Source organism: Mirounga leonina, unplaced genomic scaffold (genome assembly GCF_011800145.1).
Source record: "Mirounga leonina isolate KUSES-001 unplaced genomic scaffold, KU_Mleo_1.0 Mir_127, whole genome shotgun sequence".
Classification (NCBI taxonomy): Eukaryota; Metazoa; Chordata; class Mammalia; order Carnivora; family Phocidae; genus Mirounga; species Mirounga leonina.
The window spans coordinates 72,307,302-72,331,657 of record NW_023270316.1 but is presented as its reverse complement, the minus strand read 5'-3'; the positions used below and the strand labels follow the sequence as shown (position 1 = coordinate 72,331,657).

Sequence of the window (24,356 nt, the reverse complement as noted above, 5' to 3'; positions counted from 1 at the left end):
TTCCTTCCTCGCCCGGACGGACGCACTTCCGGCGGATGTGGGGGGGCAACCCCGGAAACGGAAGTGAGCGGCGGGGCCGGCTGACGGTAACGGGGCTGAGAGGCTGTTCACAGAGCAAGTGAAGATGGTGAGTGAGACCCTGAGCGACCCGAGTTCCCGGCGGGCTCGGGACCCTGGCCCGGCAGGAATGGTCCGCCTCCTCCTAGCTCGTCCCGGGGTGGCGGCGGCGGCGGGAGGATGAGGCCGGCCTCGGGCGCCATGATCTGTCGAGTCACGGGGTTGGGGGTTTCGTGGCTGTCGTCCGGGATGGGCTCCAGCGCGGGTCCCGCGAGCAGCGCTTCGGCTTTATTCCCTTCACTTGTTTCTCTCGATTTGCGCCCACTCAACCCCAAGTCCCCGAGCACGCCCCGGCCCCTTCCCCGTAGTTGGCGCCTAGCTGGCAAGGACAAATCCGAAAGTGTAGCGTTGTTCCGTGGTGTGTGGTGCGGCTCAGCCAACTACCCTTCCCATGAGGGTCGAACCTTGGGGGCCCAGAGCCCTCGAATTCTTCACTCACCCCTGACCTCGGAACTGCTTTGCTAACAAGCCCAGCTATAAAGTCTCCTTTTTATCTCTCACCTTTACAGACATTTGGGGGAACTTGTAGTATTCCAGAAGTTGGAGGGGGGAAAATCAGACAGTTGTAATTCCTCGTTTGTCAGGATTGTTAGTGCACCCCCTTTCTCTCTTTTTAACTTAAAAGTTGTGATGCTTGGGAAAGACTTCTGAATGGCCATGGCCACTGACTCTGATACTAGGCCATCTAAATCTAGAAAGTTTCTGTTGGTAATATTGCTGGTTATTGTGAAGAAGTTTTATAAACACTTTGAGGTCTAGTGGTACTTAACTTTTCATAGACTTATTTTCCTCTGCTGCTTTAATAGAAACATCAGGTACCAATCCTGATATTTTAACCAAGGAAATTGGGGGAAATCATAACAGTAAAACCCAGAAATCCGAATTCTCCTTTTCTTTGTGCATAGAAGAAACTTTTCTTCTGTTATTTTATAATAAAGCAGTCTGGGAGGAGGAGAATGTTTATGTGGGAAAGTACCAGGAGATGCATTTGGAAATGTACAATCATATAATTCTAGATCTGGAAAGAGTTCAGGCACCTGGAAGGATGAGTAAATGGGGGCAGAGAGATTGTATGCTTTGATTATAGTCACATAGTAGGTTAGAGACAGTCCACACTAGATTCCAGATTCTTTTCCTGATCAACTTTGACTTCTGTGTAGGGGAAACTCTTTTGTAGGTTCTTGAGTTGGACTTTATTTTTCAGAGAAGACATTGGCGAATCAGTGAAAAGTTTTATAACAGCTTGGTGGGGGAAATTATATGTTTTAGGAAAACCTTGATATGCAGAATTGGAAAATGGAAAAGTCTAGGGACGGCAAGACCCAGTCAAGTGCTGTTAAAGTTATCCAGGTGTGAGATCCTGAAGTAGAGTGGTGGATCGAAGAAACTCTGAACAGGATAAAGTACCTGACCAAATAAAATACACAGATAAATTAAGAAATCAATTTAAAATGCTGGTTTCTCAGAATAGTTTCTCCTAGAATAGTGTAAGGTGGATACCAAAATACCTGTAGCTGTTTTACATTTTTCTGCAGAATTAAAGCAATATTGTACTTGAGGAACAAGTGATTAAAAGTCAGCTTTTGTGTTTTACCTGTTGTAATGTTTATTGCATTTTATTTGCTTAATCTATCTTCATTAGACTAAACCCTGGAAGGTAGACATGTATCTTCAGCATCTACCAGAGTACCTGCCACATAGTAGATGTTTAATAAATATTTGATGATTAAATGTTTTATGGTATAGATGTGTAGGGTATAATACACCAGTACCAGATATACTGTGAGTCTTTGTTTTTGTTTGGTTTTGTTTATACTGTGCTGATCAGATTTATTTTTCATAGGGAGAACCCTGTTATAGAAACCAAATACTTTCTGAATGTCTCTTTTTTCCCTTAGCTTCTGTGACCACATTCTTCTAGCTATTCTGTTTGTTCTTAATCCCACTTCCTTGTTCTTCATTAAGGAATAGTATTCCCTGGGATTCTTTCTTCAACTTTTTTCATTCTGTGCTAATCACTCCATCCTAAGTGAGGGATCTTTCCAATGAAAGTAAATCTGATCAGGCCATAACCCTCAGAGGCTCTCTGTCAATCTCAGAATAAAACCTGAATTTCTTTGCATGTTTAAGCCTTTTTGTTTTTTTCATTTTGCCAGCCTTGCTTTATTTTTGCCTCACTAGACGTGTAGTTAGCTGGTCAGGTCAAACTACTTATAGCTTGTTCATTTATACTTTTGTACCTTCTTTACCCATGTTCTTTTTTCCTGGAATGCCTTTCAATTTGACAATATTCAGAGATCAACTCAGGAATCCTTCCTACGCCCAAATTTGATATTATTTAGTGTACCATGTATAATCACTCTACCATAATGCCAAGGCTCATCATCTAGACTGTGAGCTCTTTGAGGGCAGAGACTTTACTTTTTTTTGTCTAGTGCTTAAACTGTTTTTTATGTAGATGTTCAATGTGAGTTTTAAAACATTTTTGTATTTAATAGTGTTATTATTTGTGTTGTAGAATGCCAGAGGACTTGGATCTCAGTTAAAGGACAGTATTCCAGTTACGGAACTTTCAGCAAGTGGACCTTTTGAAAGTCATGATCTTCTTCGAAAAGGGTATACGGGGGAATTGTGACTTTGACTTTGTTATAATAAGATGTTTCTGTGATTTTTTTCACAGTATTCTTTAAATATTTTGATAGACCATAAATATGTATTTAATTTGGGACATAGCAAGTAATATACCTTAGCCTGGGGGAGGATGGGAGTGGATGTTTTCTATAATGGAAGAAGTGTCTTAACAGTAGTGGGTTCCCAGGACAGGGCATCCTTCAAGGAGCTGTTACCCAGTAGCATGATTTGGTAGGATGCTTCTTTTTGATACTGCTAACATGGAAAGCCATTTGTCTCCTTATCTTATTAACTACTGGAATAATTCTCTGGGAGACACTAGAGCACAGCAGTTAAGAGCCTACTCAGGAGTAGGCTGCCTGGGTTTTGATTCTGGCTCTGCTGTTTACTAGATGTATGACTTCAGGAAGGTAACTTAATTGCTCTATGTCTCATGTCTATATCTGTGAAATAGGGCTGTAAATAGTATAAATCTTATTTTGAGAAATAAATGAGTTAATACATGAAAAATACTTAGAATAGTACCTGACATTAATAAGCTCTCAGTAAGTGTTAGCTGCTGTTACTTTATTTTTCTAGCTTCAGCACAGTTGTACCCCTTCCCTTGATTTCTTCCATGTTTCTATATGTTTAGGTCTCAATTTCTGGTACTTTTGGCAGGTTGCTTTTCTGCTTAATCAAATAAGGGTAGTGTGCCTACCTCTGTAAACATCTGTTTTGAATTTTTGAATTTTATATGTAACTTTAAGGTAGTTTGGTCTTACTATAATAAAATGTCATTCTAATACTGATGTCTGGGGACAGACATAATGCTTCATTATTGTCTTTCCATTTTCTAGTGAAAGGTGCAGTTTATAGTCTTTGGATTTGGAGATATAATTTGATTTATGGTATAGTATAATCAAATTCATGAAACTATTCAGTAACCAGGTTCTGATGATTTCTTATTTATTTATTTTTTTCCACATAAAATGCTCCTTTTTCTTCATGGTTAGACTTTAAGATAGCCATGAACAGAACCATTTTCAAATTCTGCTTCTAAGATAATGTTCTGTACAAAGACAGTATTCAAGAAACGATTGTTGCAGGTTCCTTTCAGCTCCCAAATGCCATTTTGGCAATAAGGATAGTCATCTTTAATATATCTAGAGTGTTAAAGACCAGTGGTCTGGTTCTAGCAATATATGACCTTATATAGTAGGTATTCAATAAATGTCAAACACATTTTTCAGCATGTATTTATTAAAGATACATTAAATATTGAATATGTATAGACCTAAACAGAAGAGGTGTAGATTTTTTTTTAAGATTTATTTATTTATTTGAGGGGGTGGGGCATGCGAGTGCGGGGAAGGACAGAGGAAGAGGGAGAGAGCGAATCCTGAAATAGACTCTTCACTGAGTGTGGAGCCTGATGTGGGGCTCAATCCCAGCACCCTGAGATCATGACCTGAGCTGAAACCAAGAGTTGGACACTCAACTGACTGAGCCATCCAGGTGCCCCTAGATTTTTAATATAATACAGGAAGCATGTTATCAAATAATAGTAGTTTCATTTTTTTTTTTTTAAGATTTTATTTATTTATTTGACAGAGAGAGATACAGTGACAGAGGGAACACAAGCAGGGGGAGTGGGAGAGGGAGAAGCAGGCTTCCCACGGAGCAGGGAGCCCGATGAGGGGCTCGATCCCAGGACCCTGGGATCATGACCTGAGCTGAAGGCAGACGCTTAACGACTGAGCCACCCAGGCGCCCCAAATAATAGTAGTTTTAAACATATTTTATTAAATTTCTTCTAGGTACAGAGCTTCATTTAACACTGTTTTTTGAAGGGCTCACCCTAGTGAATTAACCACTAGTATCTATAATCGGTACATTTTTTTAAAAAAGATTTTATTTATTTATTTGTAAGAGAGAGAGCGCACAAGCAGGGGGAACGGCAGGCAGAGGGAGAAGCAGGCTCCCCGCTGAGCAAGGAGCCCGATGCAGGACTCGATCGTAGGACCCTGGGATCATGACCTGAGCCAAAGGCAGATGCTTAACCAACTGAGCCACCCAGGTGTCCCTATAATCGATACATTTTAAAACCATTAGCATATATAGTAAATTTGACCTTTTTTTAATGTTATATAATTCATTATGTTATAATTCATAGTAATATGAATTTTAATACATATGTCAGTTTCTACAACCACTGCCACGATCAGGCTACAGAAGTGTCATTGTCCTAAAACCTCACTTGTGCTGTTCCATTGTAGTTACACCTATTGATACAATTTTGAGCTTTAGGTATTAAGTGATTTATAATCTCTCTCTTAAATATTTTCTTTAGCCTTCCTTGTGTGAAAAATGAACTTTTGCCCAGTCATCCTCTTGAATTATCAGAAAAAAATGTAAGTATGTTACCTATGTTTTTATTTTTATCCTCTAGTAGAAGATTACTTTTAGTAATACTTATGTGGTTTCATTTATTAAGACAATTTTAATGTTGAGCATTTGACCATGAAGAATATGAGGACTTATTTTCAGTATCCTTGTAGAGTAGGCTTTTGAATTATCATTAAACTACTTCACTAAAGCTCTTTTTCTACACATTGTTCTTTTGCCTTTTTTATGGACCAATTTAACTAGGCTCCACGCCCAACATGGGGATTGAACTCACGACCCTGAGATTAAGAGTCGTATGCTCTACCGACTGAGCCAGCCAGACACCCCTTTATGGACATTTCTAAAGGCCAATCCCCCTTTCCTTTCCTCTCATAATATTTCCTTATTTGATGACCCTGTTTTCTTTTATATTTTTCCTCTGCCATTTTTGCTGTTGACCTCCAAGTCCACATCTCTAGCCTTGACCTCTTTCTCAAGCCCTCCATCTCCAAGTTACTGAGGGACATATCCTCTTGCTAGGCACAGTAGGTACACAGATGAATGTGACATAATCCCCATCCTTGAGGGGCTGGAAATTTAATGGGAAGACAGGCAGTGGATAGGGGCTTCATAAAATGGTATAGAGGGCCAAGATGGAGCAACCACCTGTGCATAGGGCTAGTGGGAGGCTTTGTAGAGGAGCATACATTAGAATAGTTTTAGACCAGTATTAACCAGGTTAATAGATAGGGAAGGGTCACCCCCAAAGAGGGTATATAGCCTGTATACATGTTCTAAAGACAACTTAAAGACTTTCTAAATACACGTTCAGAGCAAGAAGAAAGGTATCTTAACACTACTTCAGGAAGTTGGTGCAGTGTTGTTATTAGTAAGATGGGTCTCAAATCAAGGGAGATTACAGTCTCACTTTCCCAAGTACTAGCCTGGCCGTTAGATTTGGAATATTGATTTAGATCTGAGCAATACATGTTAAGAGAAACTTGGACAAATCTGAGTGAGACAGGCCCAAATGGTGAAGAGTTTAAAAAATTGCATAGATCATTTGAGACTCAGTTTACATCAGCTGCTTCTGTGTAGTCTCCTTAATCACTTAACCAGCTAATGGCAGTCTCTCGAAATTCTGTGGCACTTATTAACTATTATAAGTCCTTTAGCGTGGGTTACATAATTGAACTATATAGGTTTAGATTCTTGACACCATACTTAGCAGCTATATGAACTTGGGCAAGTTCCTTAATCTCTGTTTAAGTTTTAGTTTCCTCATCTGTAAAATGGAGTTAGTAATAGCCCATGTCTTGGCATATGCTGGCTTATAGTAGCTCTCCATGATTGGGAGCTGTAGTAGTGATAGTGATGGAAGATGAGCATCATTATTCATACCAGTGGTTCTCAACTAGGGATGATTTTACCTTCTTCAGGGGACATTTGGCAATGTCTGATTCTCACAAGTAGTATTGGGAGAGAAGGGTCTTTGGTCCTGGCATCAATTGGATGGGGCCAGAGATGCTGCTAAACGTCCTACAACGTATGGGATAGTCCCCATCCACCAAAACAAATAATTACGAGCCCAAGATGTCAGTAATGCCAAGGGTTGAGAAGCCCTGATCTATATGTAATGTCTTCCCAACTAGATTATATAACCTTCTCCATGGTAGACCGTTTTGTGGTATATTGCCACAGAGCCTGATTCTAATTTTGCATGTGGTTGCTAATAATTAAGTACATGTTGATTGATAATTGCAGTTTGACATCATATTACAAGGTGGGTATAGTCATCAAAGTTTATAAAGTTGAGTTTTTTACATAAAACTGTATTTACTTATAAGAATAACTCAATACTTAAAGGAAACTTTCAGTGAGAACTTCAGATTATATACCCATAGTAAAATATTGCATGTTTTCTGTAAGGACCATCTGTTAAAATTTTATACTCAAGCTAAAGTAATTAAAAACCATATCGCTGGGTATCTGACCTCAGACTTCATGTATATGGCCCCAGGTCATGTCTAAAGTGGTTACTAATCTCTCAATAGGTTTTTGATCAAAATTATCCCCCCCCATGACCTAAAATCTTATCAAGAGAATGTAGTGTAATGAAAAATGATCACAGACGTCACATTATCTTACTATAATAATCTTAATTCAGGCCTTTGTAGCAGTCTATCTGCAAATCATATCCATTACATTTTGGGAAACTATGATTAGAATTCATGGGTCAAGTTGATTCATTTTGCCTGAAGTACATTAAATTGCAGTAAAAGTTTTTTAGAAGTAATATTAGTGTTTAGTAAAAGTGTGATTCCAGAAAAAAATTGCCTATTAGCACCCAATACAAACTGGACAAACTTTAGAGTTTTGGGTCCTCCTGCCACCCGGGAATCTCTTACCCCAAAAAGTGGAGTGTGAACTTTGTAGCCTAATTAACAGGGTGGTATCATGGGTTTGACTATTTCTTTTGTGAAATCTTTTGAATTGTATACTTGCATACTTAGAAATTCAGTATTTTTGTCACTTGTATGTAACTGTTTCTAGATCTCATTTTATTTATACCTTTGTTTTATCAGTTTTGTGGTAATTCTAATCAAAAGCACTGAAATATTTTGTAAATATGCTTTTGCAATGTAAAAAACATTCCTTAATTTATCAGTTTTGTAAATTCAAATTTTAGGTGGTAATTTTATGTTGGTGAAGTACACCTGCATGCTGAATAAAACATAGACATATATATTCGAAGAAATTAATAAAAGTACTTTGTTTTTATTTCAGTTAGGGATATTAAAATTCTTTTAAGTGTTGTGTTACATATGTAACAGTGCTGTTTTGAAAACAATGTTGAGTGTAATATTTAAAATTACATTGTTTGCCTTTGTAGTTCCAGCTCAACCAAGATAAAATGAATTTTTCCACACTAAGAAACATCCAGGGTCTGTTTGCTCCACTAAAATTACAAATGGAGTTCAAGGCAGTGCAGCAGGTGAGTTTATGGATATCAGTTATAATACATTCCACATGTATGTTGCTATGGATTGGAAGGACTCTTTTCCAATACTAGCCCTATAACCCTTACTTTCTCTTCTCCTCTATAGCCTATTCTATTTTGCCCGTTTCAGGGTATGACCTCAATTTCTACTTTATAGAGAAAAAAGACATTAAGTGGAAAACTTCAAATTACGAGCTCAGTGCCAAAACTTACCTGCATCTACTTTCATTTTTTTCTCTTTTTGGGGAGTTGAGTTGAATTTGAAATGCCTCTAGGAATATCCATGTGGTGGTATGTTTGTATATAGGCAGTTTGTATATAGCTGAGTGCACCTGTTGGTTAGGAATAAGATCTTCAGAAATGTCCTTCCAAGTGTGTAGGAACTGTCCTTGACCTATGCTCACACTATGTCAGGGAATTCCCTTTTCATGGATCCTTTCTATAGCTGATATCTTCATCCTCTTTCTACTTGCTCAGACTCTTCAGCAGTGTTTACATACATTCTAACCTTTTTTGTCTTTTAAAACAAAACGTCTGTCAGTCTCTTTGTAGCACCTTCTCTCTCACTGAGTGTGCTTTTGCAGGTTGAGCGTCTTAAAGTTGCCTCCATTTGCTGTATATGCTGTGTATGCTCCTTTACCTACTATGAGTGCAACCCACTGTTTCTGGGTCCCATCACACCAGTGAAACTGCTCTTGAACAATGTGGACATCCGTATGCCCTCTTTTGTTTGATCTCCCTGTGGTATGTTACACCAGTGATTCCTTCCCTGGGGTTTTAGGACACCACACTTTCCTGATATCCCCTCGTCTCTGAAACCTTGCTCTCAGGTGTTTCTGCATAGGTTCCTTTTGCTTTCTTCTGTACCTTGAAATACCTGTTTTGTTAGTTCCCATCTCCAGTCCTCTTTTCGTCCTGTTATTTCCTATCTATTCCTATGACTTCAGGTATCTTTTATATGTTGATGACTGCCAAGTTTTAATTCTCATGAGCTGTAAACCTATAGACTTCTCCATTGGAAGTCCACAGGCATTTCAGATTTCACATGTATAAGTATAGAATAACTCATTATTCCTCACATACTCTGCATCACGTATGAATAGGTTGCTTCCTAAGGCAGAGATTGGAGCATGAGCTTTGGTTATCTCACCCTGCACCACATCCCTACCCCCGAACCATACCTCCCACCGTCTAGTCAATTAGATCTTCTCACCATTGGTTTTGATCATCTACTGTACTTCATCCAGATCACTGCAACACCCACCCCTACTGCCCTCTGATCCATTGTACATGCTGTAGCCACAGTAATTTTTATAAAATACAGATTTGACCATGTCATTCCCCTCACTTTGCCCTCAAATTAAAACTCAACACCTTAATGTGGCTGAGTCCATGAATTGGCATCTCCTTGTTCTCCACCATACTTCATAGCTCTTAAAACTACTTGCATGTCCTGACTAAGTTTTTCTCTCACCTTTTGGCTTTTGCACATGTTCTTCCTACTACTGTGTCTTTTTCAGTAAATTCTATTAATACCGTCAACTGTATTGGCCAAGTCATTGTGGAAGCTATTTCAGAACTTTTTTCTTTTTTTTTTTTTTTTATCTTTTTTTTTTTTTTTAAATGAGAGAGAGAGAGAGCACATGAGAGGGGGGAGGGTCAGAGGGAGAAGCAGACTCCCCGCCGAGCAGGGAGCCCGATGCGGGACTCGATCCCGGGACTCCAGGATCATGACCTGAGCCGAAGGCAGTCGCTCAACCGACTGAGCCACCCAGGCGCCCCAGAACTTTTTTCTAGCAATCAAGTTCTAAAAGAGTGTGTGTGGCTCTAAGTCAGAATAACCTGGATGTGAATCTTGGCTCCACCATCTACTAGCCTTAAGAACTTAAATAAATTAGAGACCTTTCCGAGCCTCAGGTCATTTGTTTGTTTTTAATGTGAAGTGGAGTTAACCGTAACAACAGTGTGTGATTATTAGGGTTATTCTGAGGATTAAAATAACGCAAGCTTGCCACAGAATCATTAGCTTCCTTTTATTTTCCTACTGCTCACATTCCAGCTATGGCTTATATTTCAGGCCTAAAATTTTAATCCCATTTAATTCAAAAATCCTTGCCCAGAATTCTGCCCCTTATCCTTTTTTCCCCTTATCCCTGTACTATTGCAGTTCTTGCTTGTTGGGATGTGTAACAACTGCCTGCTCATCCTTGCTTTTGGTACTTTCTCAGGACTATATCTGATCAAACTGTACCTACCGGCCCCCTTACTGTCTGGTTTAACTTAAAAGCTCCATTTTTGTTTCTTCCTCTATCCTCCCTACTTTCCTTTTAAAGAAAGAAAAAAAGAATATAGAGATATATATATATATTTAGAAATAGAAATAAAGTATATTATTTTAATATATAATTATTATTTTATATATAATATTTAAAATATATATGTATATATTTTTTCTAATTTTGACAACCTAAAGAAATTTTTTCATCTTAAACTCCATAGGCCATTAGTAATTAAAAATATTTTAAATCTGGATATATTTTCTTGGGGGAAATCTTTTTCTTTTTTTTTTTTTTTAAAGATTTATTTATTTTTCAGAGAGAGAGAGAGAAAGCACAAGCAGGGGGAGCAGTAGGCAGAGGGAGAAGCGGGCTCCCTGATGAGATGTGGGACTCGATCCCAGGACCCTGGGATCATGACCTGAGCCGAATGCAGATGCTTAACCAACTGAGCCACCCAGGCATCCCTGGGGGAAATAATCTTAACAGCACCCTTAGATTTCAAAGTTAGGATTATTTTATTTATTTTTATTTTATTTTATTTTTTCCACTGAGGCATTTTATTTGCACGTATGTATTACATCCCTAGAAAAAGAATCCTAGGATTTTCCCTCCTGTGTGTTTCCGTCTTGCGTCTTCATGGTCCATGATGCCAGCTGAGGTTGTCAGTACAATGAAACCAAACTGGCGGGACGGGAGCAGGTTGTTCTGCCATTTTTCTAGATCTTTCAGTGGTACATCAAATCTGGGGCTGATCACTCCACACTTGTTTAACCTGCCCGTGAGGTTCACGACAATTTTCCCTGCTCAGTGATCATCCGTGATTTCAAATTTGCCAATGTAACCATGCTTCATCATCACAGAAACTGGACAATGACTTTGGAGCATGGCCTAATAAGAACCTGGCGTTTGCCTCTCTTTTCAGCATTGTTAATGCTCATGAGAGCATCTGCAGGACATTCATGCACGCCATTATGGCGGCACGGAAAGATGGCAGAAAGAAGGGTTATTTTAAAATACTAGTATCTATAGTCATGGACCACCTATTACTACTCTTGGCATTCTTTTGTCAATATCCAAAATAATCTGCATTGTTTCCAATTATAATTGCTAGACAACTAACAGAGAACACAGAAAACTGAAAATTTGTTTTGGCTATATAGAAGTTTATTGAATAACAAGTCTATGCCAATGACTATACTATAGTACATACTTTACACCACATCATCCAGCATGTTTGAGAGGAAGGTGGTATTATCCTATTTCACAGATGAGGAAACTGACGGTGAGACGGATCAGGTGACTTAAACACAGTCATAGTATTGTAAGTAGTAGAAGAGTTTGAGTCCAGGTCTCTGACTCCACAACCCATGCTTGCTCCACTATATACTTACGTACCAGTCTGCAGTATATATATTTAATACTTGAAAAAGGTAGATACCACTAGTTGAGAATAGTATTGTGTTTTTTAAAGGCCCCACAAGTGACTTTGGTCTTCCTTTCTGGTTACCAGTACTGTTTTAAAGGGTCATAACTTACATTTTTACAATGAGCAATACAAAACAACATACAAATTGAAGTAATCAATTTACTAAGTAGAATAATGCTCTTACTGAGTTGGAATTTCTTCAGGAATTTGATCATCCCACTTTTATTAGGAAGTAGATATGACGTTAGGTGCTTGGATTTTTGGCATTTCATCACATGTATGCTGTGGTTTTCTTGGGACAGAAACAAAGCCCCAAAATATATGCAAAGCTGATGGGATTATTAAGTGTTAATTAAAACTATAATTTTCAGTGTCTTTATATATTTTGAGTAAAGTTTTGAGGAATTTTAAGAATTTTGGTTTGGGTCTAAAATATGAACTGGTATTTTTTTCCACTGGTTATATTGGTGTTTTATTTATAGCTTTGTGAATTTTACAAGTAAAGAATGAGGAGCATGAAATTAGATTATGTATTGTTTCTTTCTCCCCTTGGTTTTCTCTAATCTTGCCCTTTCATATTTTTCCTGAAGGTACAGCGTCTTCCATTTCTTCCAAGCTCAAACCTTTCACTGGATATTTTGAGGGGTAATGATGAGACTATTGGATTTGAAGATATTCTTAATGGTGAGTGTCATTTAGCACCTTTTTTTGGAGCCCTAATAATGTACAAGGCAACGGAAGCAAATAAAACGATAGCATTCTCATCCTTACGGAGCTTATAGCTCATTGGATTGATTCACTTATGTTTATTCATTGCAACAAGACAAAATTTAATGATAATAACTGTTCTTTAGCTGTTTTTTTTAAAGATTTTATTTATTTATTTGACAGAGAGAGATAGGGAGAGCAGGAACACAAGCAGGGGGAGTAGGAGAGGGAGGAGCAGGCTCGCCGCTGAGCAGGGAGCCTGATGTGGGGCTCGATCCCAGGACCCTGGGATCATGACCTGAGCCGAAGGCAGATGCTTAATGTCTGAGCCACCTAGGCGCCCCTCTTGAACTGGTTTTAAAGGTGAAAGTTACTTATGGAGTTCTGAGGTTATAGTCATTAGCAGTCAACTAATGATAGTCCTTTATTTCATGTCCTGCGCTTATAGTCTGATGTGTGAGTCTAACATAGTATTATAAGGGTAGCTTAAACAATGATTTTTGTTTCAGTATTCAAAATATTTGTGGGTTATGACTAGTTTTTAAAATGACTAGGAAAAATAAGAAAGGTTTTCTTTAAAAAAATAGCTCCCACCCCCAAAGAGTTTTTGTGCTTCTATAGGTGGTGAATAGGAAAGAAGAATCTGTCATTTTTAATAAAGTTCCTTGGATAATTTTATTATATATAAGATAAATAACTTTTAAGTAAGAACAATCCAAACAGCATCCTCTGTTTTTTCTGGTTCTGAGGAAGATAAGCAAATATAATTCTATTTAGTATTGCATCTACTCATTATGCCCCAGCAGTTCAAGAGAAACAGAAAAACCCAACAGGATTAAATTATGTTAGTTTTGCTTGGCTGCTGATGTCCGGTAAGGAAATGCTGTGGACACAACGGAAGTCTAGTGAGCCTCCCCTTTGAGAATCGTTCCTGAGGGAACTTTCTGAATGCAGGGAAATCTACAATGCCTAAGCTTTTTACATTGAACTTATACCTCATTTTACATTAGCAAGGTGATAGTTCATGTCTGTATATTTTTATCTTGAAATTAGTTATAAAAATACATTCATTTAAAAATCAATTTCTGTAATTTTGTATAAAGAAAGTGAGAGGTGCTTGTTAAGCATTTACTCAGTCAGATATTTATTATGTGTCAGGCACGGGCTAGGCTCTAAGTATACAGTGGTGACAAAACAAACTGCTTTCTACCTGGGGAAGTAAACATTAAACAGATAAATGCAAACATATAATTACAAATTGTGATAAATTCTAGGAATAAAAAGGGATAGTGGTATAGTTTGTTGTTGGATGGGAGAGACAGGCACTTCTGGGAATATGACACATAACTTGGTTCCTAAAAGATGTATGAATTAGTTAATTAAAAAGTAGAGGGAAGAATATTTTAGGCAGAAGAAGCAATATGTTCAAGATCTGTAACCTGAGAGAACAGCTGAAGAACTCTGAAGGGTTTTAAGATGTTTTCTTATCTATAAGCTAACAGGTTAGCTTGCCACGGTTTCATAGATCCTGGCAGAAGACAAGCCTCCTAGAGTCAAAGGACAGTTTATTACTCAGCAATAGCAGTAGCTGGAGTGTCAGCTTTCCTTTTGGTTCCCTGAGCCCCAGCTCCCACAGAGTAGCAAGAAGAGGGTCAGGTGATGCCACATTTACGGTGTATTTTATTACAGGTAGAGGAACCCCCAGATAAGGACATCTGAATCTTTTATGATAAGCAATAAGCCTTTCTTTTTTTTTTAATTCTTTAAAGATTTATTTATTTATTTGACAGAGTGTTAGTGAGAACAGGAACACAAGCAGGGGAAGTGGGAGAGGGAGAAGCAGGCTTCCCCCTGAGCAGGGAGCCCTATGCGGGGCTCTATCCCAGGACCCTGGGGTCATGACCTGAGCTGAAGACAGATGTTTACCGACAGCCACCCAGGCACCCTGGAAATAAGCCTTTCTGTTCTGGGCTCCAGAAGAGTCATGATCTTTGTCTTAGGCTGTTTACTTTAGAAACAATTTTGGAAAGAGAGTCTAAAACAAAGGCAGGCAGGGTATCTAAGATTTAGAGAATTTTGAGAAACCCAGGGAGAATTGTCTCCCAACACACAGAAAAGTGTGTTAAGAAGGCCCATATGGCTGGAGGGTTTTGAATTAAGTGTTGAAGTGATAGGGTTTTGCTTGCTCTTCAGGGAAGTACTTGGCCAAGAAAAATCTGCACATTTTACAAGGAAAGGAACTGACTATGAGGAGGGCAATAGTAAAGTCTAAACTAGAGTTTTAATGCTGAAAGGGGTCTTCTGTTTACTCCAGTTCCCTGACTTTAAGTGAGGCTCAGTCCTCCCTCTCAGTCTCACAGCAAGGTAGCGAGCGGCAGAGAAGGCTCTGGAACCACAGGCCGTTGCCTTGCTGATGTGGTCTATTGTTTTCTGGTGTACATGATTTATTTAATAAGCATGCAGTTTAATAAAGTGACTTAAAGTCAAAGCTTAAAATAGAGTTTAAAAGAAAGTTGTATTCTTTAACAATTTAAAACATTACAGCTGAAACTCGGGTCCTCCATGATTACTCCCAAGCCCATTACTCTCCCTTATTCTTCAGTTACTTGCTGTTTTCATTTAGTATATTTCCTTCCAGACTTTTTTCTGTGTCTTCATATGAATATATATCGTCAGAAATATTTGGCATTGCTTAGTGGTTTTTGTTTTTGTTTTTGTTTTTTAACACAACTGGCATACTGTGTATCTTACAGTATGTATGATACATCAATGCATTTATTGCTGGATGCTTTTTTTGCTTAATTTTTACATTTTAATTTAATTTAATTTTTGAGAGAGCGTGTGTGTGAGTGGGGTGGGGGGAGGGAGAGGATGAGAGAGAATCTTAAGCAGGCTCCATGCTTGATGCGGAGACCGACACTGGGCTCAGTCTCATGACCCTAATATCATGACTTGAGCTGAAATCAAGAGTTAGACGCTCAACCGACTGAGCCTCCCAGGCGCCCCTCTTTTTTCATTTAACACAAAACAGTGCTGTAAGCAAACATCTTTGGCTATCCTTTGTACTCTTGTGGAGGCATTTTTTTTAATAAGTTTAGATTTTGAATGCCTATTATATACATAGCAGTTGCTCTGCTATTATTAAGTATAGCAGTGTCAATTGTTGCTAAGGCTGCTTTGTTGTGTGATGAGTGTGGAGAGTATATAGATTGCTGAACTGATGTGACACAATAATCTCTAGTCTCTTAAGGAGATCAGTGAGGAAACATCCAGACCTGTAATCATTATTTTAATGTGGATGATTATTTCTTTTTACAAACTGATTTTATAGTTCATTGGGTTTTTATCCTAATAGGAGGCAGAAACGGAAAAATGCTTTGTTTTTTGGAAGCTTACTGTTAGCATTAATTTTAAAAGCTCTTTTATATGTACTATACAGTTAAAATAAGACTTTTGTCTGATTGCTCTCTAAAAACAAGATAGTGAAGATTTTAAAGATTTTCTTGGTCCTAAATTCTGATTTATGTTTGTGTATGTGTATGTAACAGAGCACAAAACAATAGAAATAAAATGTTTTTGCAAACTAGTTTAAGGAACTGCTCAATCTTTTAATTAGAGATTGTTTCCTAGCATCATCTGGGAAGCCATTGGAAAACTTAAGTTTTGAAAAAGGAGAACTTTTTCAATCTGTTGTTGTTGGCTTTTTTTTTTTTTTTACAATCAACTGTATTGAGGTATAGTTGACATACAATAGATTGTACTCATTTTAAGTGTACAGTTCTGTGAATGTTAGCAAATGTGTACTGTTGTGTAAGTGTCCCCCCAGTCAAGATATAAAATGTTTATCACCCTAGAAAGTTTCCTAGATCCCTTTGCAGTCAGTCCCCCACCTTTGGTCCCAGGCAACCACTGGTCTGTTTTCTGTCACTTTTGCCTGTTATAGATTTTCATGTAAGTGGAATCATTGAATTTATCTTTTCTTTGAGAATCTTTAATATGTTTGTTTTTGTTTGTTTTCAGACCCGTCACAAAGTGAACTAATGGGAGAACCACACTTGATGGTGGAATATAAACTCGGTTTACTGTAATCTGTTGTGCTGTTCATGAAAATAGAGGGGCTGCATGTTGTTTATAGTCATCTTTTTACTATAATTTGATGTACACAACATTAAAAGTACTGACACATGAGAGTTTTTGCCTAAATAGTATCTGTGATCATTTGAAGTTATTTGGGTCTTTGGTTTATGGCCATGTGACAATTGAAAGCACTAAAGGGAGATGATTTTAAAACTCCCAATTATAGAAGACAATAGCCTTCTATGTCTTTAAAAAATTGTTGGTAATGAGTATTTTAAAACTATCTACAGGTTCAAATTCAGCCTATTTTCTGGGTATTCCATAAATTTAATTTTGAATAACCATTATCAGCATTTGAGTCTGCAACCTTCATAGTAGCATCTTTCAGAATAAACATCTGTAATTGATTTCGGTGGCAACACTTCAAATTAAGTACAGAGTAAGATATTTATATTTAACCTTGTTTCAGTATAGCTTGTTGATACTCATGAGAATAATATTGGATTTATTGATGCTATTTTAGAGTTGTAGCTATTCTTTGATTCTTTCAGGTTGAAAAGTATCATAAGTTCAAAGGTTTTGATTTTGGTCTTATCTTTAAAGTGAAAAATTAAATAAAGCAACCAGCATATGTTGATTAAACTATTGTACTGCATAGATTTATATATCACAAGATGATTAGATTGAAAAGAAATTAGAATATTCATGTACGCACAAATTCCATAGTTATTTAAAAATAAATCTTCACTATAGTTCTTATGAGATATTCTTTATGAACCTGGTATACAAAAATTCATGAACTTTAGATTTAATTAGTAAGTGGGTCATCTCTCACTAAGTAAAAAATATTTTTTATCAATTTTTTGGGAACATGTGAATTGGATAGTTCACTGATTTGCAGCTGAATGCCATATTGTCCCTCCCCTTTTGGGGGCCAGGGAGGGCGGCATTTAACAATATGTAGAGATGTTTTTGGTTTTGACAACTTTGAGGAAGGGCTGCTGCTCACATCTAGTAGAGGCCAGGGATGCTGCAAAACATCCTGAAACAGAAAAGACAAAGAGTTATGGTCATGTAACAAAAGTACTAAATGAAGATGATTTGAAAAATTCATAATTTACATTGAAACAGCCTTTTCTGTCAAAAAAGTTATTACCGAATAGTGTAAAAACTGCTTACATTCAGAGTTTGCTCCATGCAACCAAAAATACTTTGGTTCAAAATGTCAGTAGTGTCAAGGATGACAAACCTTGAAATAAACAATGTGATACATTTTTTAAAATTGCTCCGAAGTGTTGAGATTAAGTTTAAAACATTTTTGCCACTACAATATTTGCCAAATCATTTTATACTTGTTATAAGAAAATAAATAATGAAGGTTCGCTAATTGCTTCTAGACATATTCTTTCAACTAATTAATAAAATGGGAGATTTCTTCTGTACCATAGTTCTAAGAATAATATATATCCTTCCTGACCAGTAGGGGGTACTGTGAAATTAATGAGCATGATTTAAATGGAAAAGCTGATCCTTTAAACAGAAGTTGGTAATTGTGATTAGCGCTTTCTGAAGGTCTTTTTGCCTCCTCTCTCCTTTTCCTCTTTTATACCTTCTTTGTATTTATACCAGTGATCCTCACTGCTGGATTCACAAAAAAATCACCTGGGAATCTTGTGAAGAAATTTTGGTATTGGGTCTGCATCTCAGAAATTCCAATAGGACTAGTTTGGGGTGGATCCCAGGAAGTGTACTTTAGAAAAGCTCTCCAGGCTTGAGAATCTTTGATTCCTATGCTTGCTTTCTTCTTGGCTTGCTTTTGTCTTTGTATTAGCAACAGTCATTAGCATCAGTTAATTTGTCTGGCCTGTGTCTGTGCTGAAAAGTTTGCTGTTTCTTAATCTCTGCAGTCTTTAGTGTGTGCTTGAAGTTGGTGTTATTTGGGTTTGTTCATAAGAGATACAGATCTGAGTTACTTGCCTAGGTGTCAAACTCTAGGCGTTTTTTCTTTCAGATGCTGTGGCTTTATTGAGAATTAGTTTACTATTGCCCTTGTTTCTGTTTTGCTTGCGAAACAGCTTTGGGTTCAAGTGGAGCTTCCTAGGTTGGTGGCTGATTAAAATTCATCTTATTAAGATTAAAATGATAAAATTCACAATAAAGGATAGAAACATACCTAATGAGGGTGCAGTCTAATTCTGTATTAAGCCTTTCAGTAGGTATAAGAATAAAGGAATTTATGGGTTTTATTGTCTGGAAGTGTTGGGGGGTTGGTAAAAAAGTAAGCACTATTTGGCACACACCGTGGGATGGCTTTCACTAAAAACACACCTTTTGGGGCACCTGGGTGGCTCAGTGGTTAAGCGGCTGCCTTCAGCTCAGGTCATGATCCCAGAGTCCTGGGATCGAGTCCCATATCGGGCTCCCTGCTCAGCGGGAAGCCTGCTTCTCCCTCTCCCACTCCCCCTGCTTGTGTTCCTGCTCTTGCTATCTCTGTCTCTGTCAAATAAATAAATAAAATCTTTTAAAACAACAACAACAACAAACACACCTTTTCACTCCTACCCTCTGTGCAAAATATAGGTGAAAGGGTTACCATTTTTCATAGTTTTGTCCTTTGCAGTATTATCCCTTTTTCAGGAGTACACATAAGTATAACCCAGAGCTCCCCTGTATTTTGTTATTCCTTTGAGTGCATACATTCAAGAATGTAAAAGATGATTTGAACAAGCAGATTATTTTTGAAAAACAGACTGTGTTGTGTATAATCTTCCACTGGAATTTATAATTGGTTAAATTTTTTTTATTAAACACATAAAATCTAAGTATATATTAACTAAATTTTGACTTGCTATTTCAATAAAGCAAAGCCAAAAATGGTGTGACACTTCATGGGACTTATCATTTAGCTCATGATTTCAAAGCTGAAATTTAGATTCCTTCATGTACAATACATGCTTACTTAAGAACCTATACTTTTAGTTTGTTATATTGTAGATCCTTAAGTCATATTAAAGAATAACATACCATTCATTAGTTTTTGAATCTAATTTCAGCAGGGTTTATTTCCTGATTAAAAAAGTAAAAGGGACTTTAACATGTTTTTTCTTTTAAAGATAAATCAAGTTTTGAAAAGTTAGAGTTTGCTTCCAGATCTCGAATTTATTTCTGGAGCCAGTGGACGTGCTTTGTCAGTTGTACTTTGTCTTTTTGCTTCTCTTCAGTGTCTTGACCTAGCGGAGACAGGAAAAAGCTATATTGTTCATCTCTGTGACAAAATAGAGGTCACAGAGGATATGGCTTTGGGTCAATGAAGGACCAGGCGGAATTCTGCTTCAACTTTGCCTGGGCTTTTTTACTTTTGGAGAGATGGATTGATTTTAACCCAAGACTTAAACGACCCTTCTTATTTGTTTGTTTTCTGTATTATATGGAAATGTTACAAACATAAGTTATATTCTCACCAACTTTTTATTTTGAAAACTTTCAAACTTAGAGAAAAACTGAACAAACAATACAAAAACACCCAACATAACCTTCATGTAGGTTCACCAATTATCAGATTGCCTTGTTTTCTCTTGGGTAGATTCAGGATGAACATTTTTGGCAAGAAGTCTACAAATGTAGTGATATGTACTTAACTATATCACATCAGGAGCCATAAAATGTTAGGTTGTCTCATTTACTGGTGTTGCTAAGTATGATCGCTTGGTTAACAGGTGGTGGCTGCCAGAACTCTCCATTGTAAAAGTACAGTTTTCCTTTCATAATTAAATAATCTGTGAAGTAGTAATTTGAGACCTTGTGTATGCCTTGTTCCCCAAGAACCTTTCATCTAGGGTTTGAGCATCCATGAAAAATCTTTGTCTCAATTACTTAATCTGGTTTTTGGGGACAGGAGGACTGAAAAACCGTGTCATTATTTCATCTACATTTATCAACTGACAAATTTTTTTAAAACCAAGTTTCTCCCCATTTATCTTTCTGAGGTATCCTTATGGATGAGATTCTTAAAGTTTTATAATCCTTACCTGTCATTACTCTTTGATGCCCTAAACCAAACCATTTTTTTTAAGATTTTATTTATTTTAAAGAGAGCACGTGAGGTGGGGAGGGGCAGAGGGAGAGGGAAAGGGAAACTTGAGCAGACTCCACACTCAGTACAGAGCTCTATGCGGGGCTCACACCAAGATCATGACCTGAGGCGAAACCAACAGTCAGACACTTAACCGACTGTGCCACCCAGGTGCCCCTAAACCTAACCATTTTAATGAATACATAGACCTTTAATTTGAAAAGAAAATTATACAGGAGTTACAGTACTAGATTTAATTTTTAGCATTCCTAATTTTTTATTTCACAGAGTATTAAATATACTTAAGATACTTCAGTTATCATAGTTACCATAATCATAGTTATCAAAGAAGTTATGACCAAAGAAATATGTTAGTCATAGGGGAAACACTGCTGGACTTAATTACTACTGATGTTTTGTCTGATCACATGAGAAAGTCATGAGACCCAGACAGGCAAGGGCAGCCATGCCTAGTGCATACATCCATTTCTTTATTATGGGTTGCAAAATGGTGATTCTAAATATGTCATTTCCTCTTCACTTTTTTAGCCAGAATATTTCCTTAGAAGGAAACTTACTACCACCTACCATTTGGTTACCCAGGGGTTGAGTTGATACAGGAAAGACAGGAAAAATAACACTTTTAGTCATTTTGAAAATAAATGACTTTTTTGGTTTGTTTTTTAAATATTCTATAACAGGGTTTGGCTTTGGGGAAAGATAGGCAAGGCTAGCTTTATTCCGCATTCCATTACCCTTTATTTCATCTTCCACTTTGTAGAATTCATTTGTCTTATTTTGGCTGTCTGGCATCCACTCTGACTTTCTGAACACTCTGAGTTTTTGTTTGGTTTGGTTTTTGGTTTTGTTTTTATTTTTTTTATTATGTTCAGTTAGCATCATTAGTCTTTGATGTAGTGTTCAGTGATTGATTAGTTGGGTATATCTGAGTCCTTGAGGCTAATCACCTTTCCTCCATTGAGCGTTGTCTTGAGGGAAGATCCTGAGTGCCTCTCTAGAATTCTAAGAGGGCATGCCTCTCTGCTCCTGGTGCCTCGTGGGCCAGGTATGTGACCTGAGTCGGCCAATTAAACTTCTTTCCTGGACTTGGACTCCAATTCACAAGGGCATGAGGAAGACAGTGAGGTGAGTCATCACTGGTGGAAGCAGTGCCCTTTTGTGCTGCATGATTATTGCTGTGTTGCTGTTGCTCTATCTCTGTAGCTTCCTTTAGCTCCTGATTGTCTTCTTACCTGTTCTTTGGCTTTTTATTGAAGCTGTGAACCTCTACGAGCATTCCAGTAAATCCAGTGTGCTTAAGATGAAAAGTACATTTTGTTGCTTCTGGTCAGGATCTCTGAATGCTACAGTAATTGGCATCAGATAGTTGGTGTTATGGGGAGCACAACCCCAGAGAATTTTGGGAAGTAGGAATTAGTTATCTGAGCTAGATTAGGCAGTGAATCTAAGTGGGAAATCTAGTTGGCTTCTGCTGGCAGTTGTAAAATAGTTATCCTGTCTGGTCATATGAAATCATATGCCCAATTTACAGCAAGGTTCTGGGCAACAAGAATGTGAAAACGTCGGGATGGTGGAGTGGCTGCTTCTAGGTGTATTGGAAAGTTTAAAGTAAGTAAATAACAATTTCAAATCCACGAACCAACCTACAGAAGCCTAAAGAATGCCATTTCTTACAGGTATAGTGCTTAGCCAAAACAAATCTGAGGCTCCAGAATTAGCACAGCTGTTGAAGTCACTGCCTTACGGGATCTGATGTATGAAAGTTGGAGCACTGATTAGGACCCTGAGAATTAAGTGGGTATATGATTGAGGAAGGAAGCAATTTCTTCACTTAGAAGAAGGGTGTTTTTTTCTTAAGACATTTTCACCTGAGGGGGTCAGTTTACCAGAAAAAAACAATCACTCTCTTGCCACTGCACTCTATTCCCAAGCCCATAGCTAATGTTAAGAGCCCAGCATGCCCCCTGGAGGCCAAATCCAAAGAAACCTAGCGTGTAGGAAGAATTTGGAGACTGCTAATTTATACCTTCAAGAATTTCAGGAACATGTGAAAGAATGGATTTTGAATGTGCTTTTCGAATATCAATACGATCCCCTTATACAAGAAAATTTTAGATACATTTAACTCAAAAGGATGGATGTGGTTTTAATAGTTTGCAAAATTAGATTCAACACAGGCCCACACTAAATAAAGCTGAAATGCCAGAGGTCCTTAGTATTGTGTAGAGCAGTGGTTCTCAAACTTTTTCGTGCATCAGGATCATGGGAGGGCTTTTAAAAACACAGACTGAGCCCCCCGCCCCCAAAACTCAGGAGGTTTGAGTTGAAGCCTGAGAATTTGCATCTCTAACAAGTTGCTTAGGTGATGGTGATGCTGCTAATCCAGGGACCAGACTCTGAGAACAGCTGGTATAGAAGGAGGAAATCAAAGACTTTGAGAGACAGGAACTTTGGATTTTTTGGTTTCTTATGTAAATCCCCTATTCACTGGCCATCTAACTGGCTTTCCCAAGATAAGCTAGGTAATGATACCTTTACCAAGGGCCTCAGACATATATTAGTGCTGGCTTCAAAGCACCAATTTAGGCTTTTTAATTTAAGGTTATTGAGGTATAATTTACATAAAATTGATGGATATCCTTGCCTTATTCCCAATCTTGTGGGAGAAGCATACAGTCTTTTTACTATTAAGGCCCTCTATCAGCTTGACCTAGTTTCTTGAGAATTTTTATCATGAATGGGATTTTGGATTTTGTTAAATTTTTCTTTTGCATCTATTGATATGGGGTTTTTAAAAATTTCCTTTAGTCTGTTAGTATGGTGCATTAAATGATTTTCAAATGTTGAGCCAGCCTTGCATTTTCTGAATAAATTCCACTTGGACAGATGTGTTATCATTTTCATGTATTGCTTGATCTGTTAATATTTTGTTGTGAATTTTTTGTTTATGTTCATGGGAAATATTAGTCTGTAGGGTTGAAATGTATCTCTGTAAGTGCCCTTCTTGACCAGAAACACAGTATATCCAGGCAAGCTAATTCTGGGCTCTCTATTTACTTCTTGTTCCTTACTCCTTTTTCTATAAAAGCTTTCTGCCTTCCACCCCATTTTGCCACTCTCCAGTTGGAGACCTATCTTCATGAAGTGTTAAAGTGTATGTCATCTAACTTGACTTTTTTTTTTTTTTTTTAAGATTTTATTTATTTGAGAGAGAGCACAAGCAGGGGGAGCGGCAGAGGGAGAGGCAGGCTTCCCGCTGAGCAGGGATCCCGATGCAGGGCTCGATTCCAGGACCCCGAGATCATGACCTGAGCCAAAGGCAGCCGCTTAACCGACTGAGCCACCCAGGCACCCCACTGACTTCTTTATTTTTTTAACGGTAGTTCACTTTTCATGTACAGACAGTCCCTGACTTAGGATGTTAGACTTAGGATTTTTTGACTTTACGGTAATGCAAAAGGGATATGCATTCAGTAGAAACTGCACTTAGAATTTTGAATTTTGATCTTTTCCCAGGCTACCGATACACAGTAGGATCCTGTTGCCATGCTGGGCGGTAGCTCCCAGTCAGCCATGTGACTATGAGAGTAAACAACCAACACAGTGACAACCATTCTGTTTTTCACTTTCAGTACAGTATTCAATACATGACATGAG

The 24,356-nt window shown here is 37.8% G+C and overlaps 1 protein-coding gene and 1 pseudogene across 1 annotated transcript; one reads left to right on the top strand and one right to left on the bottom strand.

The window, feature by feature from the left end:
- Positions 1 to 33: 33 nt before the first annotated feature.
- Positions 34 to 16,732, top strand: POMP (proteasome maturation protein). The gene is made up of 6 exons (XM_035003625.1): positions 34 to 127; positions 2,636 to 2,733; positions 5,081 to 5,141; positions 8,009 to 8,110; positions 12,412 to 12,505; positions 16,550 to 16,732. The coding sequence occupies exons 1-6, from the start codon at positions 125 to 127 to the stop codon at positions 16,615 to 16,617; spliced, it is 426 nt and encodes a 141-aa protein (XP_034859516.1). The 5' UTR covers positions 34 to 124; the 3' UTR covers positions 16,618 to 16,732.
- Positions 10,929 to 11,764, bottom strand: LOC118009622 (annotated as a pseudogene).
- Positions 16,733 to 24,356: the final 7,624 nt, after the last annotated feature.

Coding starts and splice junctions, on each gene's coding strand:
- POMP (XM_035003625.1), top strand. Junction 2,734..5,080: donor CATGATCTTCTTCGAAAAGG/GTATACGGGGGA, acceptor TATTTTCTTTAG/CCTTCCTTGTGTGAAAAATG. Junction 12,506..16,549: donor ATTTGAAGATATTCTTAATG/GTGAGTGTCATT, acceptor GTTTGTTTTCAG/ACCCGTCACAAAGTGAACTA.